Below are 24,230 nucleotides of genomic sequence, written 5' to 3'. Positions count from 1 at the left end.
GGAAACTGCGTTATTGCCGACTTCGGACGATCCACTCGTACGCTCAGTGGAGTGGACACTGGAAAGAATTCCCTCGTTTCCCTCCGCTTATCTCGCGACGACTCAAGAAAATCGTGCCCCGATATCAAGTCCATTTCGCGCACGCGTTTTCCATGGCATAGTCACGATACCTGGCCAGCAAATCCGTCGTTTCGACTGTTCCCTGTGTGCCAAACGTAAAGTGCACCGCCAACGCGTCCATGTTGACGGCGACTTGGCGCTGGAGCCTTTTGGGCAGGTTGATCGTGAGCCACTGTTCGTCAACGTCGTCCATGGGCAGGTTATCCAGAATGTCGTCGGCCCAGACAGTGATCAAGTTGATGCTCAGTCGCTGATCCATCGGGAGCCAGACTTTGTCATTGCCTCCGCGATCATGGCTGCTTCTGCCCATGGTGTAGGTGTCGAGACGATCGTCAGCGAGGTTTTCCAGGAACGAATAGTGTTCCTGTGCGGCGATTGCCCAGGACTTTAGGCCTGTGCCCCAGGTCTTGTACTCGATGTCTGCCACGGGAGTGCGATAGATGTCTGATTTCTTCGGCAGCCGCAGCCAGCGGTGTCCGGCATAGGGCGGTCCTTGAAACGGCCCGAAGAAGTAGTCATCTGGACCTGTCCAGTTGGGATATGACCAGTATGTCCACGGCTTTCGCGATGGTTGGCGCAGAGTGAATATGTTGGGTTCGTAGTCGGTCAACTCAGGTATATAAGGATGTAGAGCGCCCGTGTGATAATGAACCCAGCCCATGAGAGGTGAATTGACGATATTGGCACTCACAAGCAGATAGTCAGGATGTGCAAGCTTCATGCTTACAATGCGAGGTATCGTGTCATCCGCGAACCATACCACGTCATCGTCGACCTTGACATACAGATTTCCCGGCTCCAGTTGAGACCAAGCCTGTCCGTAGCCCACAAATCCGATGCCTTCAACGTCGACCTTCTTATACCGCGGCGACGAGGAGAGTATCTCGTCGAGGTACGCTAGATCCCGGCGATTGTCGGTGTTCTTCACCCAGTGAATCTCGTCGAGCCAGCCACCATTGTCCACTAAGTTGCGCTCGAGGAAGCATCGTAACATCTCAACGCGATTTCTGCGACCAAAGAAAACTAGGCCGATGATCTTGAGCCCATGAGGCTTGTCGAATCCCGTCACCCTGAGGCCGTCGGTTGAGGCAGTGACAGACCTTTGGACCGGGAAGATAAGCCTGCCATGGGTCTTATGTCGCTGCAGTCGGTAATGTGCGGCCGTGACAATCAAGATGGCGAAGCACAGAGCGAAGGCTAGTATACGACGTCTTTGTTTGTTGCCCATACCGGAGCGAAATGAGAATGCCATTTACCCTAGATAAGTAGCTGTCCGTCTCGAGTTGGTGGAACAAGGTCGTTAGGTTGTTGCGGAGGAGGCGGTATCGACATTTTCGTCGCTGACACGAAGACGTTCGCTCAGGTATGACCCGGCGGGCTATGGATTGCTCATCGCCATCTTGTCGTAGTACATGGAGCTATGTGGCGCTCATGTTCTCTGGTTCCAGTCTAGACAAGTGACAAAGGCCGACATCTTATCGAAAGGCAAAAATACATGCACTACCGACGCTCAAGAAGCTGGGCACCCTGGGAGATGGCTGGAAGGATCCCAGTCGTCATCGTCGCTTGCAGCAAGCAACAGAAGAGGGGTGCATATTCGATTGACTGGCGACGATAAAGGCTGATGTCGCTGCTTATCGCGCCCATGGCCTCCAATTGGAGACAGAGCTGCAGATTGGCCATGACAGGTTGGGAGAAGATGAGCGACGGGGGGCTCTGGTCCAGAGACACTTGAGATGGGAAAGTTGGAGCAAAGATGCAGAATTGCGTCCCCAACGTCATTTGCGCCGTCGGGCTAGGCCGCTTTGAGAAAGCCGGATCGCTTGGCATATTTGTTCTGTTTGGACATCCCGTCGAGCGCCGTGTACCTCCCCAAGTGCTGCCCTCGAAAAGCTCGCAATCAACTTCAACCTCGACTACTGCCATATTCTTTTTCTGGATTTCCCGCTACCCATTCTCAACTCGTCTGCAAGCAAACACAGACCAGTCCTTGCCTTTGGTCTCGGCGGACAATGACTTCGTGGCTGAAGCCCGAGCTTCGTTGCTTGAGCATTGGTCTTTCTTTGTCCTGACTTTCCACTGTGGCCCCTTTATTTCCTCACGAGTGCCAACTTCCAGAAATCTGTTGCATTGCGCACGTAAACCCTTGTTCACAGGCACCCTTGAAATTACACAGCATCGAGAGATTTCTTGCACGGCTCATTCGTTGGAGATCACCTGAGAGATCGATCCTTCTTACAAAATGGTCTGCGTGTCGGAGATTGACAAGGCGCGTGCCTCTTTTCTCCAGTCTATTCTTTGTTTGTGCTACCATGCAATCTAGAAACGGCTTCTATGGTCCAGCTTGCAATGATGCTTTATTCAGTCTCCATTTTTGGCACAAAGGCCTCTTCTTACCATTTCTGCAAGCGCCTTAAGAGTTCAGGTTCTTCCCAGATACTTCTGTTTCCTGTCCACCACCGAGCTGGAGCCTGAAACATTCGTTTCTACGTCTGTTTTTGACAATTGCCACCTGAGACACTCTCCTCCATTTCCTTGACCTCAAGCGACTTGGCAGAATTACACGAAGCATGCACTCATACATTCCTTTCATTGTCGGTGCCTTTTTGGCTACTGCTGTTCGAGGCTCTGCCAGCTCCTCTGGAGACCATTCAGTTCTTCCTCATCATCTCACCTGCAAGCCCTCAAACGCTGGCGGGTGCGCAAGTTGCGGTGCAAATTACGTCCAATGTGGTCCTGATACTTGCTATAACCCATCTGCCGGCGAAGTCTGTTGTTCAAGTCAATGTGAGCCAACAGCCCATTACTTGAGTTATAGAATGTGCTAATGGAAGATAGATTCTTGCCCCGCAGGCGCCACCTGCTCTTCTACGGGCACAGGTTGCATTCCCAAGCACAACTCCCGCCGTGATGCAGACTGCTCTGACGACGATCAAGACTACGGTACAAGCATGAATATGGTGTCAACTTCGTCTAACCCGACTTCTGTGTCTATCACCAGCGACTCAACTACCAGCTATACCACCACTGTCACTTCGACAACCACAAGTACCGTCACTGTGAGCGCGACGTCCTCTTCTGCGGATGCTTGCTCTCTCAGTGCTGCAACAACCGGTCTACCCCTGACCACGTCGATGGCGCCGTTTGGCAACGCTACTACGGTGGCTTTGGATACAACCACCTCGACCCTGTCGGTGACAAACGTGTCCACGACCGCCCCTGCTTCTATCTCCGTTCCGATCAACGCGACAGTGGCCACCCAGAGCATTGTCCCTCCCATCACTGGGTACACGGGGGCTGCCACGGATCTGCAGGGTCAATCTTCAACATCTCTGTTCGCTCTTGGTTCCTTGGTGTTTATGGCCACTCTGTTGATCTAGACAGGCAGAAGCCTATATGGTTGGTGGGAGGGCGTCGGTATTTCGAATTTCTAGGAAGAGAATAGCATAGAGATATTTAATGGAATTGGGTTTCCTGTTACTGAATGTCTGTCTCTCTCGTCGACCCGTCAGCCCACGCCATTCCATTTGTTGATGGGTGCTTCCTGAATTTGGCATTGCAGGTTGGTCGCTTAATCATCGGTCAGGTGCTGACAAGGGCCATTGGTGGCTCGATATAATAATACGGAGCAGCAGGGAGCAATGGCGGCAACGGCGGGGCAGCAGTGGGTGGCAGGGGTGGCAGTGGGTGGCAGTGTAGTCAGTCGTTGCTCAGCTCATCCTCGTCCAGCCACTGGAGTGAGTGGGAGCAGGTGGTGGGAGCTCACTTGCATCATAGTTGGTCCTCGAAAACATTTTGCATGCAACTGAGAACTGCCCCTCCATCAAAACATCTGATTGCTACAAGACCTCGATTGCACGTTCAACATTTTCCCTCACTGCACCATACAGCCAACTCATTGATTTCTCTTTGACTGCTTTCATTCCCCTCCTCAATTTCTTTCATATTTGAGTAAGTTTTTTTTTTCCAAGGAAGCACCTTTTACTGGTCTCCGACTTTCCCTACCTATACCTGCCACTCCCCCTCTGTTTCATTTTTGCATCAGAATAAAGCTATTTCTGCTGCTCTTTTCCACCATCTCTCAAGCATAGCTTCCCACTGACCCTTACAGACGCAGAATCCCTCCGCACAAACAGTCTCGAGTCTTTCTCCTCGTATACAACCAAGATGCCTGGCTTCGCGCAGGCTACCGATCTGTCCGCATGGCAAGCTCTGGTTGACCACCACAATGCGGTGGGCCGTAACATTGTCCTGAAGGAATGCTTTGAAAAAGATCCCCAGCGATTCGAGAAGTTCAAGCGGGTCTTCAAGAACTCTGCAGACAACTCTGAGATCCTCTTCGACTTCTCCAAGAACTTCCTGACCGAGGAGACTCTTGACCTCCTTGTGAACCTTGCAAAGGAGGCCAAGCTCGAGGAATTGCGCGATGAGATGTTCGCTGGCGAGAAGATCAACTTCACCGAGAAGCGAGCTGTCTACCATGTCGCTCTTCGCAATGTCACCAACCAGCCTATGGCCGTGGACGGGAAGAGCGTGGTCGAGGAGACCAATTCCGTCTTGGACCATATGAAGGAGTTCTCTGAGCAAATTCGCAGCGGGTCGTGGACTGGGTACACCGGCAAGAAGCTCACCACCATCATCAATATCGGTATTGGTGGCTCCGACCTGTGAGTCTGACCTCGTCCTGGGGTAGCTTTGGGTTGCAAGACTGACATTCACCTAGGGGCCCCGTCATGGTCTCAGAGGCCCTCAAACCGTATGGAGACAGAAACATGAAGCTCCACTTCGTTTCCAACATTGATGGCACCCACATCGCCGAAGCTCTCAAGGACTCGGACCCCGAGACCACTCTCTTCCTGATCGCCTCCAAGACCTTCACGACTGCGGAAACCACTACCAATGCCAACACAGCCAAGAAATGGTTCTTGCAAAGTGCAAAGGAGTCGGACATCGCAAAGCATTTCGTCGCCCTGTCCACCAATGCTGAAGAAGTCAGCAAGTTCGGCATTGACACCAAGAACATGTTCGGTTTTGAAAGCTGGGTTGGTGGCAGATACTCGGTTTGGTCCGCCATTGGTTTGTCGGTCTGCATCTACATTGGCTACGACAACTTCCACCAATTCCTCGCTGGTGCCCATGCTATGGATCAGCATTTCAAAACTGCACCTCTGCGCGAAAACATTCCCGTCATTGCGGGTCTACTGAGCGTTTGGTACTCAGACTTCTTCGGCTCCCAAACTCACCTGGTCGCACCTTTTGACCAGTACATGCATCGCTTCCCGGCTTACTTGCAACAGTTGACCATGGAATCCAACGGCAAGGCTGTCACTCGAAGTGGCGACTACGTTAAGTACACAACTGGATCCATCTTTTTCGGAGAACCAGCCACCAATGCACAGCACTCTTTCTTCCAGCTCTTGCACCAGGGTACCAAACTCATCCCCACCGATTTCATCATCGCTGCCCGATCCCACAACCCGGTGGAAGGAGGTCTCCACCAGAGAATGCTGGCATCTAACTTCCTGGCTCAAGCTGAGGCTTTGATGATTGGCAAGACACCCGATCAAGTCAAGGCCGAAGGTGCTCCTGACGAGTTGGTATCGCACAAGACTTTCCTCGGGAACCGACCAACTACCAACATCCTCGCTGAGATGATCACGCCCGGCACACTGGGTGCGTTGATTGCTTATTACGAGCACATGGTTTTCACTGAGGGCGCCATCTGGAACATCAATAGCTTCGACCAGTGGGGTGTTGAGTTGGGCAAGGTCTTGGCTAAGAGGATCCAGAAAGAACTTGAGACGGAAGGCGCTGGATCTGAGCACGACTCGTCCACTGCTGGCCTGCTTGCTGCTTTCAAGGCTAAGAATGGCCTGAAATGATTTGCAGATTGAAGCTTTATGAGGTGGGATGCGGCTGACCGATTCACGGGAGAAATGCCGAATCCAAGACACTTTCCTGGTTCTATATGGGGACATTGTCAAGGTGAAAGAGTAATGGCCGTCGGACGCTGACAACCAAGGACACGATTTGCCGTAACATTACGAGCCTGTATGACACATGATATGAGAAAAGCATTCAAACACAGTTCACCACAAGAGCCATGATTCGAATAGGAGAGCCTGTCTAGGATCTTCATGATAGACTTGTTTAGCAACTCCCTCCAGCTTCTGTGTTCCTTTACTTATTCGCAAGGTCAAAACCAGCCGGGAAGGACCTGTCAGTCTCAGGAGCGAGGTCATTGTCTTAGATCCTAAGACGAAAGCCGGTACGATTCAGTCCATTTGATGCTTTGTTTCTTCAGACAAGAAACTGAAGTTTGTTGGGCCAATCCCAGTATGGGCTTGACAATGCTTCACAAACCGAACAATGGACTTATTCTAGCAAAACCCTGCCGTTGATTCGTGAGGCCACTACGATGAGTAAGTTTTCGTCCGCGGTGAGGCTGCTGCTGCAGCGCTGCGAAGACGGACATTTCTTAACCAGTCACCAAGCTGTGTAACAATGGACCTGGACCTGATTCGTTTTGCGATTGACTTGAACAGATGTACCTGCCCCGCAGCCCAATTCACCGTCGTCGATGCGAAGTGTAAAGAGTGCTCGGCTGGGGATTTTCACAGTCACTTGCTGCGCTGGTATCTTTTGCATCTTCCTCCCTCGCCAGCAGCAGTCTTTTGTTCCTAGCCTGGCCAGACATCTCCTGTACGACTGGAAAACAGAACCCAGCTTCAAGACTGAGGTATGCGTCTTGTGCTTTTCACCTCCATTTCACAGCCTCATCATTCACAGAAGCAGGTGAAGTCATCAGATCATCAGGCCCTTGCCCATGGCTCTGCCGAACCCTTCTGCATGGCCCTCGAACGAGGCCACTGAGCCCAACGCTCCTCAATTCACATGGTCTGCGATCGGAATCTCGACATCCTATCTGGAAAAGCTCCGGCTTCTGTGCCACAGTCAGAAGGAGTTGCAAAAGGCGGGCTATGTGACCCAACCTCTCGATGCAACTCAGATCGAGTCGAAGGCGAGATGCACGCGATGTGGAAGTAAGTTTTGATTGCGCGCGGGGTCTTTCTGAGGAATCCTGACGGGTTTGGCTGACTGGACTGTGGACAGAACGACCCAGACGTCGAGTGTCTACAAAGCCGGTCATTACCGATGCCATCAAAGAGCACAAGAGGCCGAAAGGTCTGACCGGCGTCCACACCGAGGAGGCAATCAGTGAGGAGACTTTGAGCACATCCACTTCGGTACTCAAGAAGAAAGCTTCTGCTCCATGCTCATATCATACAGGTGTCGTTAGTAACAAGGTATCAAAACAAATGGCTCTCGAACCATTCTCCATCAGTGTCTCTGACCAGTGTCTAGGCTTTTACGTGCTGTGGCAAACATGTTTCGACAGAGGGCTGCATGGAAGCCCGTGAGCACACCATGCCTCGACCGGATGATCCTCTGCTTCAAGAGTACTGGCAATACCATCCCACGCCGTCACTTGCTACCCAAAGTGCCCCAGCTACCAACAGAAATCCTGTCTCCCCTGGTCGCGGATCTCGAAGACAGGGCCATAAGAAGGGTAGACAGCAGCAGCCGCAGCAGCAGCAGCAGCAGCAGCAGCAGCAGCAATACAACAACCCCCACCCTTTTTACGCCATTGCGCTCGACTGCGAAATGGGCGTCTCCGCGACGGGGGACTCGGAGCTCATTCGCCTGACGGCCGTCGACTTTTTCAGCGGTGCGGTGCTGATCGACAACCTCGTGGCGCCCTCGGTGGCCATGATGCACTACAATACGCGGTACTCGGGCGTGACGGCGCGCGACATGCGCGAGGCCATCAAGTCCCGCACGGCCATCTTCGGCCGTGACTGCGCGCGCGAAGCTCTTTTGAGATTGCTCGGCCCGGACACCGTCGTCGTGGTGCACGGCGGCTCCAACGACTTGTCGGCCCTGCGCTGGATCCACCCGCTCATCATCGACACTTATATCCTCGAGGGCTACACGGGCGTCCACAGGACCGAGGGCGGCCGCAGCCTGCAGAACCTGTGCAAAGTCAAGCTGGGCATTGCCGTGCAAGTCAGCGGTCCGCAAAGTCGTCGTGATGATGGGGCTGGAGTGCAGACCCAGACTCAAACCCAGCGCCGCCGAAAGGGCCATGATAGTTACGAGGACGCCATGGCTGCCAGAGAGCTGGTCGTGCATTGGGCCACGCGCATTCCTGATGCTTGAGCCTAGGTCCCATCCACCCCATTCCTCGTCCATCTTTTGCGCCTTGGGCACATTGTGGGATGGGAATGAGTGGTCTCGATACGAATCAAAAATGGTCAGCACGAGGTGAGGCGATAAAGATGAAGTGAAGAGCCAATTCGAGCTGAAGTGAGGAGGTGTGGGTAGACAGGACATATCCTGGATAATTGTCCCTGAACGGAAGAGACAGGCATACCGTGTACAGACGCGGCCCCTGATTGCTCGGCTATAGGTTTCTGGTTGGGAAATGGCCTCACACAGCAATCCATGTTCATCGTGCCGTCGATACTCTCATTCTTCAAGTGATCATTCGACTCTAGTACGATTACTCTAAATCTAAAATCTATTCTCATATTCTCATGTTCTTGGTTCTTGGGGTGCTGTGTCATTAACCGACCAGCCCAACGCCCTACTCATCTGTGCCTGTGCATCGCGTGAATCTCAGTCCAAGTGTTCGACAAAGGCGGACTTGTACCGTTTTCTAGTGTTCTTGGGCAATGGTGCTGAAATTAGCTGTCCCGTAAGCCGCAACATCTGAGTCGCTCACTCAAATGCCTCCTCCTCCTTCCCAGGACGTGCGTCTGCATCCACCTTGTCCTCTGAAGTCAAGAATTGCACAGGCACCGATTGTCGCTCTCCGGACCTCGATTGCAAGGATAGTTCTTTGCCCTGCGCGTTCGCATTTTCGAGTACCTCTCCAACCTCGTCGCCATCCGCATCGTTCGCGGCAGCAGCATCGTCATCTCCATCTCTACGTCCATGCTTCTCCTTCGCCGCTTCGCTCTGCAACAGACTGGCCCGTCGTTGCGCTTCCTCTTCATGCTTCTCACTCACATTCACCGCGAGGAAGCTCTTGGGGAGTTGCACTGTGTTGAACTTCGCTTTCAAGGTCGAAATCACCTCTTTCCAATCCTGGTGGTTTGTCAGCGACCGCCGCGGTGCGCTTCCAATCGCATGCTTAGAGTCCAGGGAAACGTCCAGGGGATCGATCGTGTGGCAGCCAGGAGAGATGGAGATGCGTATCGAGTACGTGGATTCCGCGGTCTCGGCGTCTTTGGCTTCGTACAATTCAAAGCAGATTTGGGAGAGGTAGTCGAGTTCCGGAATTGTGGAGCGTTTGATTTTGGTGTGAATGCCGCCTTCCATGATGCAATTGAGCAAAGTGTAGATGTGGGATTCCTTGGTGAAGTAGATGAATGACTTCGCATCGCCGGAGGCCTGTAGTTCCTCTAGATCATCGACGATCTCGCGAAGTAAGGGCAATGATGTCAAAAGTCCGATCTCGAGTTTCTCCTCATCGCTGATACCGTATTCCTGCGGGCCAATGTAATCAAACAAGATCTTGCTGTAACGGTACAGTTCTCGTAGTCGACCGAGCTTTTGATCTTGCTTCGGCCGACTGTCGCCAGATCCGCTGAATAATTTGAAATAGGAAGCACCTTGTTCCCATGACATTAGAGGAGCCGCCTGCATGGTGGGTTTGAGTAGTGACTGTCGTCTCAATCCAATCTTCTGGGCGAGACTATGCCTGGCCTCAGACGTTCCGCTGAACGAGACAACGCTCTCGTGGCGTGTGCCATTGGTGGGTGGTGAGATCTCGTCCGGTTTTTCGGCCTCAGAAGATGCATTGGACGAGAAACCCTCCTCTTTGGCAAATTCATCCAAAAGTGATTGACTGGGAGTGAATACCCACTCGAGGAATTGTTTGTTATGGAGGGCGTCGTATTTCATCGTGTCATACAACTCAGAGATCTTACTCGGGTCGGCCTTTTCGGTATCGCAGAATTCCGAGAAGAGCTTCTCCCACCTTTCTCTAAAAAGTTCAGCGTCTTCGCCGGTGCACCATCGCGACTGGATAGAGGCGACGCTAATAGTTTCTTTGTTCTGCCCATTTCCCTCTTTGCCATCTCCAGAACCATTGAGCGCGCTGAGGGAAGCCACAGCGCCGGTTGAAAGCTTTTTGAAGTTGTGCCGCATAACCCGTCGATGAAACTTGAGTAGGTCAACCACAGTTTGCATGACCATATATGGCTCTGCAGCGTCTTTTGGCCAGGCAAACGAGTCCGGGACAGTTCCTTCCCGAAGGAGATGCTTAAGCTTCTTCTTGACCTTGTCCATCACATCTTTAGCTGCATTGGAATCGTCCAGAAGATCCTTCCTGACCTGGATGAAATCTTCAGGCAGATCTTGACGGTCTAGGAAAGCCGCGGCCCATATTTGTGCACTTGTCTTGACACGCTTCTCAGAACTCGTGAAGATCCGGACATCATCGAGCACTTCCTTATTGAGCAATTTGAAGTCGTCCCTCATATTGGTGCCGAGATCCTGCGCCTGGTATCTAGCCGAATGCGTAGGCTCCCCTCCCCATTTCATGACCAATTGCAGCTTGTCCAGAACGAGATCATTTTCCGCGGCCGAGAAACGCGAGAAGGTGGCGCCAGATATAGAATCGCTTCTTGTCTGTACCCGCCGTATTTCCTTTGCGCTGGATACAGATCCCTTCCTCTCCTCGTTGCTCACCGCTTCAAGCAGGTGCTGGTCAGCTTCTGTGGTCGAAAGCGGGTCTATACCGGCCATGTCATCCGAGGCTGGAGGCATCTCTTCCGGCTTCCTCTTGCGAAACATTGGTTTGATTTGCACCTTGGTGCCCGGTTGGTGTATTTTCCTTGACAATGCATTCTGCAAGTTGCGTAGTTTGTCTGGATCCTCGAGCTTGTCTCTTAGTGCAACCTTGATTGCCGCCTGCACGCTTGCTAATGCAGCTTCGCCTTTCAGGAGCACCTCTTCGTGATGGCCCTTGAGTAGATCGGCAAAGACTTGTGAGTGGGCTGTGAATTTCAGCTTTTGCTTTGGAGTCCGGTCGGCATGCCTGATGACGGAGACAACGCCTTTGAGCTTCCAGGAATGCTTAGAACTGGGCATAGGAGCTGCAGGCCCTTCTTCCTTGGCAGGTGCCGCAGGACTCGTCGCAGAATCGGCAGCATCTGGGGGCACAAGAAGTGGGGACGGAAGCATGCTGTCCGTCTCAGCCACGGTCGGAGGAATTAACGCCTGTGTGCTCTTCTCAATGCTCGGTGGCGAACTCATTGGCGTGGTTAGAGAAGAAGTCTTGGGAGAGCCAGCAAGGCCGGAATGATGGTGTCTCGATGAATGCGGCAAATGTTGAGACAATTTCGTCATACTGGGGGACTTGAGGATTGTCTTGAGTGCCGACCGAGCTGAATGGCTTGTGCCTTGACGACTCTGAGGGCCCTCTCCCCCATTCTCGGCCTGCGCCTCTTCCAGGGCATTCTCCCGTTTCCACTTCTCAGCCAGAAAGATATTTCTCAGTATCTTTGCGCAATCGTTGTAATAGTCCTCATTGTCTTTGACAAAACTCCACCCATTGACGTCGATGATATAGCTCGACGTGCCGGTTCGCAAGAGGTCGAAACCGCAGATGCGTTGCCCAAAGGCACGCGACACCTTGGAAGCCATCTCTTTCTCCGCCTCGCTAAGTTTCGTGACATATCTCAGCTCTTTACCGTGTGTATTGCGTCGGACCAAACCATCCACGACTGGCGATTTTCTCGTCTCAGCATGGCAATAATGCGGACCAACAGTGTAGGCTTTGACATCTTCCGCGTTCTCGGTCTTAAGGAATTGCTCGTAGATGTAGCTGTTGTTCGTTTCTGTCATGCACCTTGGGACAATCAGGTCAGGATCGTATTCGGAAGATTTGTTGCCAATCTTGCGGAAAAGTCGTCGAGCGCCGCCGCCTTGGCTTTTGGGGAAATAGATGATGACATTGTGGTCTTCCCCATTGACAGGCTTCTCGACAAAAGGCTTTTTGAATGGTTTCCCATCAACGACCAAAGTGTCTCCGTCATCCTGCAGCTCAACGGATTTTGTAGTTGGGGTGCCACCTCCGGTACCGTCCTCCGGACCTTCCAGAACGACACCCGACATAGCTCTCACATGCTGAGCAAGCTCCGGCGACTCCAGCCTTGGGCCACCGTCCCGGTTGACTTCTATCCTCTTAGGAGTGGGAATCTGCATTTGGTCCAGGATTTTGAGACACAAGCGTCTGTCCCAGAGAACCTTTTGCATGGACAAGTCATTGACGACAAACGGCTTCCGTAGCTTGACATATGCAATCGCCTTGTCGAGGGGGAAGCCATCTGAGAAAAATGAGATAAGATAGTCGCTTTGAAGAGTTAGAAGAGTGGCATTCAGATGTAAGGGACCGGACACTGGCTATTTCGACGTACCATATGGGCCAGTTCTCGACATCTACCGATGTTAGCATTCGTGGAGATGGTGGGAGGAGGGAGGGGAGGCTTGCCTTCATCGAGAATGGCTTTATCACCGAAAACAATAACTTCAAATTCTCCTTCTCCCTGAAGGCGGGTTAATATCTGGCGACTTGGTCGACTTCTGGCCTTGACATCAAGAGCACAAACGCCGATTCTGCCTAAAGGTGTTTTGTCCTCAGAGTTAATGCTCTCATTCCTGGAAGATCCAGCGGTACTCAGGCGACGACCAGAGGATGAACGAGGCTTAGACACTCGGGGCGGGCGAGCAGGGAACGCGGTCTCTGCACCATCGGACTTCCCAGTGGTTCCCGAAGATTGGCCGGCAGTCGAAGAAGGCAAAGCCGTGTCGCTTTTAGGAGCAGATGTTGTTGCAGACGCAAGTTGAGAAGACATATTTGACACTAGATCCGAATGATTAGGAATGCTTGGATTGAAGGCAGGAGGCGAAAGCACTGGCAGACCTGGAGCAAGGGAAGTAGACGTGGTGGTCACCACCGTGGGATCGTGGGCTGTAGTGGTCGGAGGAGAGCTGCTGTAAGGTGTCCTATCCCCTTCAATGCTTTTGACGGACGCAGGTGGGCTCCTGGCGACTTCCTCGGACTTCCTCAGGGAGCGAATTGAAGAAAACGAGGTCGACAGACGTCTATCAACGCTAGGCTTGGTGTTCGGAGGCGGCATACTTATGCTAGAACGGCCGGCGGAGGCCTTGGTAGTTTCAGCATGGGCGCCTTTGCGGACATCGGGATTCCTATGAGCGGCCAACAAGGAATGGGTTGAAGGAGTCCGGCCACTGAGTCTGGGAGGAGGACGAGAGCTGGAGGTAGTAGAGGCACTGGTCGAGTAGACGGCAGTGAGAGCGGCGTTATCTTCAGTGTCGTTTTCAGAGGTGCTGGTAGTGGTTCGACGGAGGGGAGAGGAGATCTCCATGATGATCTATGATGTAGGAGTAGAATAAAATAGCCGAGAAGTTCTTACTGTAGATGGAAGGGGGAAAATGCCCCGACTTATCCGAGCTGAAGCTGTGGAGAAGAAAGATTTAAGACTTTGGGTTGAACTACGATCTCTCTTGATCAGAGACCGAGTCCTTCCCTAAGGATGGAGTTTCAAATATTGATGATATTAAGAAAAGATGACGGGCTGGAATTGGGGGCCACGAAGGATTTCTAGATTATTACATGTCTTATAAGTGAGAAAGACAAGGAGACGAATTCGATCCCGATGCGCGGTGGAAAAATGAGATCTCGCAACCTTTGGCATCATGCTACAAGTGCGAAGGTAGGCAAGAGCCAGCGTCGATATGGACGATGATGGTTGGATGGAAGCCACAACAAGCCAAGATTTTGGGTGTGTGAGGATGAGTAAGTGGGGGTTTTGCTGCACAGCGTCGGCCTCCAGTGGTGCCAGAGCCTAGAATATGCAGGGTTTAACGAGCTAGGTGCACCTAAGTGAGGGGCATTACGGCACTGCACAGCCTGGAAGTGGGAGCAATCCCAACTAGCCAGCGGGTACCAGTGGGCGCATGGGCTTAACCACCCAAGCACCCTCAACTAACGCTCACTAGGCCCACGTCAGTGGCACTTTCTGCCGGGCGGTGAGTGGCACGCGAAAAAAAATTATTGAGAATTGACCATCGACATCTGACCTTGGTACCGAGTATCATGGCCTCCATGTCATAGTCCACGCGCGACCACCAACAAATACCTGCAGGGCGAGGCAGGTCAAAAGGCCTTCTCGTTATATCCATGGATGAAGCGATTGAGCTGCCCCTCGCCAAAAGGCAGCGTAGGGAGCTCACCGCTACTAAAGAAAAGTCCACCAGCTCCAGACTGTTTGCACCCTTTAGAGTACGTCGGATTTCCTACCTTCTATCTGTCCGTCACGACTGAGTCAACCTTGCTCACTCTCCTCACAGACTTTGGGACTAGTATCCCCAACCACTGTCCCCTTCACTTCTGTTCCGCTGGGCAAGATAACCTTCCAAATCACGACTTCCGTTGGCGAGACGCTGCACACGTATGACCTACGGCGAGGCCTCAATCTCGTGTTCCTTACTCGCCCTCAGTGTCCTGCCACGATAACTGCCACATATGCCTACCGAGATCGAATCTTTGTGGCTTGGGGCGGATCGCAAGCTAGCGAGCCTCGAGGAGTCTGGGTCTTCAAGAGAGGGCAGTTGACGGGAGAATTGGACATCGATGACACCTGCGCACAAGAGATTCGGCAACTGCTTGTCTTTGGGTCATGGATCGTGGGTTGCGGGACACAAAGCATCGAAGTCTGGAAGACCGATTCATTTGAGCACTATACTTCGATCATTTCCCATTCAACCTCAACCAGTACCCGAGATGGCGGATCATTTACAGGCCACGTCTGTACTCTACCGACACTGTTGAACAAGGTATTCGTCGGCACAAAGCATGGCTCAGTGGAGGTCTACAATATCAGTACGTGCAGACTGGTCCACACCATTCTCGCTTCTTCCGCACGCTCCGGTGCTGTTACGGCACTTGCTCCGGCTCCTGCCGTCTGCTTGCTGGCGATTGCATATGCCGATGGCTCCCTCAACATCACTGATGTCGAAGCCGATGAACAAGTGTTGGAACTGCGGCTGGCAAACAGCAAGAAACCGGTTACTTCAATCACCTTTCGAACGGACGGAATGGGCGCAGGCGACGATGGTCGAAAGGAGGGCATCATGGCTACATCCAGCACCGAAAGTGGCGACATCACTTTGTGGGATCTTAATCGTGGTGGAAAGGTCGTTGGGGTGGTGCGAGGCGCTCATGAAACTTCCAGTCTGGGCCAAGGCACCGGCGTGAACAAGGTCGAATTCCTCGCGGGACAGCCAGTCTTGGTCTCTTCTGGCTTGGACAACGCTCTCAAATCATGGGTCTTCGATCAGAATCCCCTTTCACCAATTCCACGACTCCTCCACTCTAGGAGCGGACATGCTGCGTCTATCACCAGACTCATGTTTCTGCCTGCGTCTTCAGACGGATCAGACGCCGCTGGGAAGTGGCTCATGTCCGCCGCTCAGGACCGCAGTCTATGGGGTTTCAGTCTGCGCAAAGATGGCCAAAGTACAGAACTAAGTCAAGGCGCTGTGAAACACAAGGCCCGAAAATCAGGTCTCCTTACCGACGATGCCTCTGCTGTGGAGGACTTTAAAGCGCCACCGATTATTGATATGGCGTGTTCACTGAATCGGGACGGTGGAATGGGCTCGGTCAGTGGCCCCATTTGGTCCAATACAAAAAATGTCAATGCAGAAGAAATTAGTACAACTGGCTGGGAAAGTGTCATCACGGCCCATGCTGATGATAAATTTGCAAGAACGTGGTCATGGGGTAGGAAGAAAGCAGGGAGATGGGCCCTGGAAACGGGGGACCACAGGGCGGTAACCAGTGTTGCTATCACTGCTTGCGGTACATTTGCGATTGTTGGCTCCGCTGGAGGCAGCCTCGATATGTTCAACTTACAATCTGGCGCCCATCGCCAAAGGTACCCGCCTCGACTCACCCCTGCACAGCTAAAACAGTTGAAATTGCAACAAGCCGACCCAAATCAGGTCCTCACTGCTCCTCCTCGTGGCCATCGAGACGCGATCACGGGTATTGTGGTCGACAACCTGAATCAGACCATGGTCACTACTAGCTTGGACGGCTCAATCATCTTTTGGGATTTTTCATCCGGCAAAATACTCGAACGGAAAACTCTTGACTCTGCCGTCTCAACTGCGATTCGATACAATCCTGTCTCCGGCCTTCTGGCCCTATCCTGTGACGACTTATGTATACGCATAGTTGACATTGAAACACACAAAGTTGTTCGCGAGCTATGGGGCTGCATTGGTCAGATATACGACCTCTGCTTCTCACACGACGGGCGGTGGATCACGGCTTGTTCAATGGACTCGATTATTCGCGTCTTCGATCTTGCTACAGGTCACTTGATCGACGCATTCAAGACAGCTGCAACATGTACCAATATGGCATTCTCCAGTACGGGGGAGTTTCTGGCCACTACGCATGCCGGAAGCCCGGGCATATTCGTCTGGACAAACAAGACCCTCTTCAGTCATGTATCCACGAGACAGATTGACGATGTCCATGGAATCCTTGATCTGAGCCAGACGACGACCGCGTTCAACGCTGCAACCCAACTTGCCATCGAAGATCCAGTCTTGGAGGAAGATGCTGTCGTCGTCGATGGGTTTGACGATTCTTCGGCATTGGAGCAATTGGACAAGCAGCTGCTGACATTGTCACTCCAACCTCAGTCGCGATGGCAAACACTGCTGAACCTTGACAGCATCCGCGCGAGAAACAAACCCATCCAGCCACCAGAGAAGCCCAAAGCCGCGCCTTTCTTCCTGGGCTCGGCAAATCTCACTAACGGGAGCAAGCCAGATCCCGAGGCGTCTCTCGTCCCCGTCCAAAAAGGCGTTGAAGATTCCGAGCGCTCACGCATCTCCCGCCTGGCGCCGTCCACGAGTCAGAGTCAGGCTCTCTCCCACCAGCAGTCTTTACAACTCTCTTCTCTTCTCGAAACCTTCTCTTCATCGCCTTCCCCCGACCCGTCCCTCTTAACAGCCCACCTCTCCTCCCTACCTCCTTCCGCCGCCGACTTGGAAATCCGCTCCCTCAGCCTCTCCGAAATGCCCGGCTTCGTCGACTTCCTCACCCATCAGCTCCGCCAGAGGAAGGCCTTTGAACTGGTCAACACGTGGATGAGCGTCTTTTTGAGAGTCCATGGCGATTTTGTCGGCGAGGTCGAGGATCTGAGGGAGAAGGTTGTCGAGTGGAGAAAGGCCATGGTCGAGGAGGAGACGAGGCTGAGCGAGTTGGTCGGGTATACAAGGGGTGTTGTCGAGTTTTTGAGGAGTGCGAGATGAGAAGTAATAAGAGGACGTGTTACGTCTATATCAAGTCAGGAATCGTATGTACATGAATGACAATGTACATTTGATCAAAAATTAGGAAACATCAGCCGCGGGATGCCCACATTCCTTTCTCCCTCTCCAATAAATCTCCGTCACGGAGTAGTCCCTTTGAAATGTCTATTCATGTCCTTCCAGTCCATTCATTGATGGACATGCGCTTCGTCCCTCTGGTGCCCAAGCCTGTTCACGCGCCTCACATACTCATTCAGATAACCGGCTCATTCGGCCAACAAGCTCGCCGTTTGGACGACAGTGCCAGTGCCAGTGCCAGTGGGCGACCCTAAGCAGACTTCTACGTAGTCACTCATCAGCGCGACTTCCGGCTCCACCTTACATATCTCCATTGTACCGGCGATCTGGAGCATCGGAGTAGTCGAGGTTAGGCGTCGTGCACAAGTCTTACGAGAAGAGAGCACGGTAGTAGCAAAGTAGAAGGGATTAACTATTAGCTGTTAGGTTATCTTCACTTATATAGGGGTATCCTATCTACTCTTGAGCACAGCGGGATCCTTATACTTATTACTAGACACTAGCTATGGCTAAATTAGGTGGTCCCCTGGTCGTTATTTCAGCACTGTGTGTCAGACTGTGCCCATTTATTTCTGAAGCCGGCTTGCAGGGTAGCTGCGCACCCTGCAGACTGGATTCGCTTCCTCTTCTTCCTTTGTCTCTGGTGCCTGCCTCGGTCCTTAAGAGATCTGTGTATCAACGGTGCAGCTGGGGGGGGGGGTTCGGATAACAGTTTGCATTGCGCACTAGATGGTTTCCCTGTCAAACTGAGGTTGAAAGGTCCCTTGAGAGGATTGCAACTACCTTGGGGCGGAAGCCATACTAATATACATGTCATCACATGATTTCAGAGGGGGCTGGACGTCAACCCCTTCCCGACTGAATCATTTGTCACGTCGCAAGCCAAGGTTGAGGTTTCTTCATGTGCGGATTCCCTCTGGGTGCCCTCGAGGATGGACGAGAAATTGACTCATAAGTTGCTGACCCTTGTGGAACGTGTCTCGGAGCACGGAGTTGCCGTCGTGTTTGTCCCCTGGCCTCGTTTGAACCTGTGCCACACGAGACGCTTGTGTCAGAATTACAAATGTCCTTGGGATGGGGGTTTACGAGAGTGATGATCTCCCTATTTGTTGGGTGGGGAAAGAAGATGCTAAGCAAAGAGAAGAAAACCAGACTCACCAAACGGGGTCACAAAACAAGAAGATCGTCTGCAAGCGTTTGATCTGCCCTTTGACCCAATCCAACTGGCCTGGTCTCAGCAAAACCGGGTGGGCGTCATCCTCGGGCTCTGCCAGGCGGTATATCTCTAGTAGATAAGGATATATCACCCATCCCCCGGATGCCGCAGCCCTCATACGGAAGTCGCGGCTTATCAGATCCGGAATGCTTTTCATTTCCCCAGTGGTTGGGTCTCGAATGATCTTGTAAGGGAACGAAACCCCAGCAGAGTAGATTGGGTTTGTTGGCACCACCGTGTCACCGAGATGGAGGGGAATGCTTTCCAGCACAGCGTCAACGAGGGTCTGGATGGTCGAGTTTGCCTTTGCAAGGATGGCGCGGTATCTCGAGTCCATAAGCAGGCTGGGTTCGTCCGCCAGAGATTGGCGGACCAACTGGAGCGCATAGATACGGCGACTTGCATAGAGATTGCTCACGTCCGCGTAAGTCAGGTCCGCCCAGACAGCGCATTTGTTCCCGTAGAAGCCTGCATTAAGGACTGAAGGGGCCACATCCTCACGAGACACGAATTGTGGCAACCAGACGGCGTTTGGAATCTTTCGTTTCCAATCCATGAGCTGCTCATCGGCCCGAATCGCGTCGGCAATGACTTCTTCGAAAGCTTTGCGGCGTTGTCCAGGGTTTTTTGTTGAGTTACCTTGCCGTCTCAGAGTCCAGAGACGGACTTGCGTATTGGCAATCTGCATCCCTAACATGTCGAGTTGTGAGGCAAAGCGACCTGTAATCGAAGGGTGCTCGAACAGCTGCGCCGACTCCGCGGGTAACGTGGTTCGTTGGGACAATGCATAGTTGATAAGAGCGTGCCTGGTGGCAGTAGTGAGGCCCTGACCTGCATCGGTCATATAGTTGTCATGTCCTCTATGCTTGAGTAAGGCAACGGCTCCATCTTTGTGTTTGCCAGAGGCCAAAATAGACGGTACGTAGTGCAGGACCAATGAATCGTAAAGGTCAAAGATCAAGATTGTCATGAGGAGCTCATCCATGTTACTCTTCGCCGGATCACTAATTGCCTTTCTCGTTGCTTCGAGGGCCCTGGTGAAAATCTGTCGGGCTGGCCGTGCGTCGCAACCTCTAAAATTCCACATCATCGTAACGTTGACTGTCACTGCAGCCGTTGCAAGTCTCAAAGGTGAATTCGCCGACGACTTTAGGTACATTGGCTGCCATATGAGTGCAAAAGAATTGTGAAGCTGAGAGTCGTAAATCGTTCCTGTGTAATAGCGGAAGAAGAAATTGATGGAAGCATCCTGAGGGTCCGGCTTAATCGACTCAGCTATTGTGAGTCGAGTATCATAGGATCTAGAACCGCTAGATCCAAAGGCATGCACCCGCTCGAGGCGCTGGGGGTCGTCTTGGTCTTCAAGGTTCTCTTCTGTAGCTGCTGAATATATCACCCATTGAAGCGGGCCCTGGGTTTTCTCTATCGATGATCTGGTTGTTGTGCTGGTGGCCGTCGTTATGAGGTCTGAAGAACCTTCACTGCTGGGAGTGCTGGTGGAAGACTCTACCTCCCTTGCAGCATTCTGCTTTTCCATCCTTCGGATGACAACATGATTTTGATTCCGGTGTGCCCCATCAAAGACATCGGCGTAACCTGGACAAGTCTGGCGTCGTCTAGTGCAGTTATTGCACGATGGTTTGCCTTGATCACACTGCGTTATGAGCATTCAACATCGGTCAATGCAATAATCGTGGTAGGAGACAGCCGCCAACTCACCTTCACCCGGCGGGTTCGACAGGCCCTGCAGCCAGTGCTAGGGCCGTGATAGACCATTGTCACCGATACAGTGGAGTGCAGTAGATCAACATCTAGCGGTGACAGATAACCGAGCCAGACCCTATCGCAAGCATGTCCTGACTCTTCCAATATATAAAAGCGGTGCTCGTTAGGCAACAAAATTCTGGGGATTAGCGAGCCAATTGGGCGATGCGACGTCAGCCACAACGGCGTCGTTTTCAAGCTCGGACCCAAGAAATCCCCAAGCCAATAGTGATGCTGCCGGTACTGGAAGCAGAACTCTTGTCTTTGTCGACTTTCGAGTGTTGGACGTTGTAAGTGAAGGGCCTGATCTGCTTGGCATGGAACACCCCAAAACTGCTGGAATGTCATGCATCGATTAGCATAAATCCAGGGTATTTGGATGAGCGGTGCGAAATACGAAATATTATTGCAGTTTAGCTCTGCTGAGTGTTCACATCTCCACCGCCCGACGAGGTTGCTAGACGTTGGCTCTTTCAGGCTAGTTTGGTGGGTGAGAGAAGCATCCGCGCCGCCATCTGGACGGAGGGATTCCGAGGGAACCTCATGCTAAAAGTCTTGGATGAGTTGATGTCAGCGTACAGAGTCCGGAATGGAGGGACTAATACACAGAGAACCGACGAGCCGAGTACAGAGCAGGAGCGGAGGATTCGGCTCCTTGGGTAGTATAAGAGGGACCTATGAATCGTCGGCAAGCAAGAACGATGTTCCGAGATCCTGTTGTTCAATGGGAATCCGAAATGAGAGTCTTTGGGGCCCTGAAATTAACTAGATAATGAGAAAAATACCTACCTAGGTAGGTATCCATCCTCTTTCGGACAGGATTGGCACATTTGTTTCCCAATTGAGAGACACAGATATTATGCTGGAAATGCCTCACGCACATAGTCATAAACAATAAATTTGCCCTGTAGCTGCCTTTCCCGTGGGACAGTCTCACCACACCGTCGGTTCTATCCGTCATCCGTATCCCGCAGACCCAGAGATGTCTTTGCACTGGATCTCAACTTTAAATACCGAGGAACCTGACCCTTTTTTCTTAACTTCATCGACGACAACAAAGACGGAGACGACTCAACAGCTCTCCGTGCAATTCGCACATTTATGTACAGGAGGTCATGAGGACAGATATACGGAGCCTATCAGAGTCTGCCAAGCTCTCTGATGCTCGTATTCCGGAGGCGCTATGTCTCGGTCAGTAGAGACCTTCCTTTTCTCTCCTCCTCAACAGATCCAGGGACCACGGTCATCAACTGTCGCCATGGATTGCCTGATAGCTGCCGTCTCTCAGTTTTATCACATACCCTCAGCTTAGGACATGCCGACTCTAGCCTCGGCACCCTCACAGGGCAACCTCCAGACACAGGCAAGGCTGACTGCTTGACTGCCTAAAGTTATCCCAGCCTGTCTGAGCCGTTATTCATCACCGTCCCTGGGTCTTCGCGTCGTCAGATACCCGCATTCTCTGTCTTTCTGTTACGAAGCAGCCTCACTGTCTGGAATCTTTCAGCAACAGCAAGCCTTTCGACCAACTTTGGCCAAGGCTTTTTCTCAAGGTAGAAAGCTTTTATCATCAGGCATAATTCGGTCCAGATGGAGTTCTTCGAGCCAGACCCTACACACTGGCAGTCTGAATACAGTGAATTCTTGAATTCGTTTGATAAGAATAGAAATAATCTGAATGAGCTGGGTCTAGAGCATTGGAATTCGGAGGGGGAGAGGGGGGCGAAGGATGATTGGGAGGATAACAGGTGGGATGATGATAGGGACAGCTGGTTAAAAAGTCGCGATACTTACTTTTCCATGCTTCTTTGGAGAAAGACAAGGAAGGGCGGTTTGCATGTGTCGGGTCTGCTTTTCGAGATACTACGCCAATGGCTCCGCGATTGCGACCGTCATCACCAGGAATGCAAGTCTGAAATGCAGTTTTGGCCGACAAGGGTCATTGACGTCGGCAATACAGACGGATCTGAATTGAAGCTGGTGGATGAGAGCCTATCTCAGCACCATCGCGATACATATGTCGCGCTCTCTCATTGTTGGGGCGGCCCCAGGGACGAGGAAAAGAAGAAGTTCTGTACAACCAGGGACAACCTCGAGAATCGGCTGAAGGGTTTCGGCATGAGCGACCTACCGAAGACATTCCAAGATGCCGTTCAAGTTACGCGAGCGATCGGAAAGAGGTATCTTTGGATTGACGCCGTATGCATCATCCAATGCGGCGATCCTGACTGGGATATTGAATCAAAACGAATGGAAGAAGTCTTCAGTTCGGCTTACTGCACCATTGCGGCGAACTCTGCTACCGATTGGACACAAGGCTTCTTGCGGCAAAGCTCTTCTCATTTCCCAGTAAAGGGGAAATTCGGCCGCAAGATGTATGCTTGCACTACCAAGCATGACTTTGAAAGGGATGTCAATCAAAGCAATCTCAATAAAAGAGCATGGGTATTGCAGGAACGGACTTTGTCTTGCCGAACCCTTCATTTCACAGAGAACCACGCCTACTTTGCCTGCGGCCGCAACATTAGATGTGAGGACTTCACAACTTTGGACAGGTAAGCCTTTGATTTATCGGGTACTTAAAAATCATGAGTTTGTTATTGACTCGTGCCAAAAAAAATTCTAGTCCAAATCGAAAGGAATACTTCCTTCTGGATCCTGTTTTCCCCAAACATCTCACTCGCGCCGGTTATTATCGTATAGTCGAGTTCATCCAGACTCTCTTCAGCCAGTACGCGTCCGCTGGGCTTACGAACGAATCTGACAGACAAATTGCCATTCTGGGCCTGCTGGAGCGAATCAAGAAAGTCCTATCCTCCGACTACGAATATGGGACTTTCACAATATTTCTCGCCCGCCTTCTTCTGTGGCGAGTGACCGAGAAACACGACGCCACGACCGATCAATTTCCTTCCTGGTCCTGGTTGACACACAATCATATCAAGTTCTTCCCGGATGGTAGTATCGAGGTCCCAACGACCGACATTCTTCGGTTTGGCGTCGAACGGCAATTGCACGCCCATATCAGAGAGCTGGACCTTGCTGAAGATGGCGGCAGCGATGGACGGGAACACGGTGAATTGTGGCTGGATTCATGGACTGACACACCGCCGCAGTATTGCGCTGTCGTGGGTAGACTCCGAGACGAGCCTTGGAAGTACTGCTGTATTTTGCTCTCTTATGATGCTAGCAATGACCGGTACCGGCGGGTCGGGGCTTGCTTGGTTCAATCCAGATACCTATCCCGCGTGTACCAGGAAGGTATCATTGTCTGAGCTCCCATCAGGATGCTTGAAGGAAGACGGCGCATATGAAGTATGCTATCTAGAGATGAAAGACGGTTGAAATGTTTGGACAATTGCATGACTAGGATGGCGGTATATAAATATGCTGAGATACCTCATGACGGTTCTCTATTCGGCGTTACAATTGAACGAAGTTTGCCAGCGGCGTCAAGAGCTCGGGTCATTTTGCGTGAATCTTAAAAGCGATTAAGCGTGGCAGAAGACTGAGGTTTTATATGGACTCGGTAATGGTTAGTTGGAGCCTGGAGGGTGACTAGATTGATAGATCCTATATCAAGCAGTCCCAGAAATTTGCCAAACTGTAATCAAGGGAATTGATC

At 51.9% G+C, this 24,230-nt stretch overlaps 8 protein-coding genes across 8 annotated transcripts; 5 read left to right on the top strand and 3 right to left on the bottom strand.

Moving 5' to 3' along the window:
- Window positions 1-124: 124 nt before the first annotated feature.
- Z520_03511 (uncharacterized protein) lies at window positions 125-1,348 on the bottom strand (the record flags this gene model as incomplete). The annotated part of the gene is made up of 1 exon (XM_016774021.1): window positions 125-1,348. One exon carries the CDS (start codon window positions 1,346-1,348, stop codon window positions 125-127), a length of 1,224 nt encoding a protein of 407 aa, XP_016634967.1.
- A 1,342-nt stretch (window positions 1,349-2,690) lies between these two features.
- On the top strand, window positions 2,691-3,500 carry Z520_03510 (uncharacterized protein; the record flags this gene model as incomplete). The annotated part of the gene is made up of 2 exons (XM_016774020.1): window positions 2,691-2,907; window positions 2,959-3,500. The coding sequence occupies 2 exons, from the start codon at window positions 2,691-2,693 to the stop codon at window positions 3,498-3,500; spliced, it is 759 nt and encodes a 252-aa protein (XP_016634966.1).
- Window positions 3,501-4,287: 787 nt separating this feature from the next.
- On the top strand, window positions 4,288-6,002 carry Z520_03509 (glucose-6-phosphate isomerase; the record flags this gene model as incomplete). The annotated part of the gene is made up of 2 exons (XM_016774019.1): window positions 4,288-4,787; window positions 4,844-6,002. 2 exons carry the CDS (start codon window positions 4,288-4,290, stop codon window positions 6,000-6,002), a joined length of 1,659 nt encoding a protein of 552 aa, XP_016634965.1.
- A 944-nt stretch (window positions 6,003-6,946) lies between these two features.
- On the top strand, window positions 6,947-8,340 carry Z520_03508 (uncharacterized protein; the record flags this gene model as incomplete). The annotated part of the gene is made up of 3 exons (XM_016774018.1): window positions 6,947-7,163; window positions 7,234-7,427; window positions 7,486-8,340. The coding sequence occupies 3 exons, from the start codon at window positions 6,947-6,949 to the stop codon at window positions 8,338-8,340; spliced, it is 1,266 nt and encodes a 421-aa protein (XP_016634964.1).
- Window positions 8,341-8,901: 561 nt separating this feature from the next.
- On the bottom strand, window positions 8,902-13,580 carry Z520_03507 (uncharacterized protein; the record flags this gene model as incomplete). Its single annotated transcript, XM_016774017.1, has 3 exons — window positions 8,902-12,544; window positions 12,609-12,630; window positions 12,707-13,580. 3 exons carry the CDS (start codon window positions 13,578-13,580, stop codon window positions 8,902-8,904), a joined length of 4,539 nt encoding a protein of 1,512 aa, XP_016634963.1.
- An 815-nt stretch (window positions 13,581-14,395) lies between these two features.
- On the top strand, window positions 14,396-17,547 carry Z520_03506 (uncharacterized protein; the record flags this gene model as incomplete). The annotated part of the gene is made up of 2 exons (XM_016774016.1): window positions 14,396-14,497; window positions 14,566-17,547. The coding sequence occupies 2 exons, from the start codon at window positions 14,396-14,398 to the stop codon at window positions 17,545-17,547; spliced, it is 3,084 nt and encodes a 1,027-aa protein (XP_016634962.1).
- A 1,232-nt stretch (window positions 17,548-18,779) lies between these two features.
- On the bottom strand, window positions 18,780-20,617 carry Z520_03505 (uncharacterized protein; the record flags this gene model as incomplete). The annotated part of the gene is made up of 2 exons (XM_016774015.1): window positions 18,780-20,447; window positions 20,561-20,617. The coding sequence occupies 2 exons, from the start codon at window positions 20,615-20,617 to the stop codon at window positions 18,780-18,782; spliced, it is 1,725 nt and encodes a 574-aa protein (XP_016634961.1).
- A 1,578-nt stretch (window positions 20,618-22,195) lies between these two features.
- Z520_03504 (uncharacterized protein) lies at window positions 22,196-23,880 on the top strand (the record flags this gene model as incomplete). Its single annotated transcript, XM_016774014.1, has 2 exons — window positions 22,196-23,160; window positions 23,232-23,880. 2 exons carry the CDS (start codon window positions 22,196-22,198, stop codon window positions 23,878-23,880), a joined length of 1,614 nt encoding a protein of 537 aa, XP_016634960.1.
- Window positions 23,881-24,230: the final 350 nt, after the last annotated feature.

Source organism: Fonsecaea multimorphosa, assembly GCF_000836435.1.
Source record: "Fonsecaea multimorphosa CBS 102226 unplaced genomic scaffold supercont1.5, whole genome shotgun sequence".
Classification (NCBI taxonomy): domain Eukaryota; kingdom Fungi; phylum Ascomycota; class Eurotiomycetes; order Chaetothyriales; family Herpotrichiellaceae; genus Fonsecaea; species Fonsecaea multimorphosa.
This window is presented reverse-complemented; position numbering and strand designations above follow the sequence as displayed.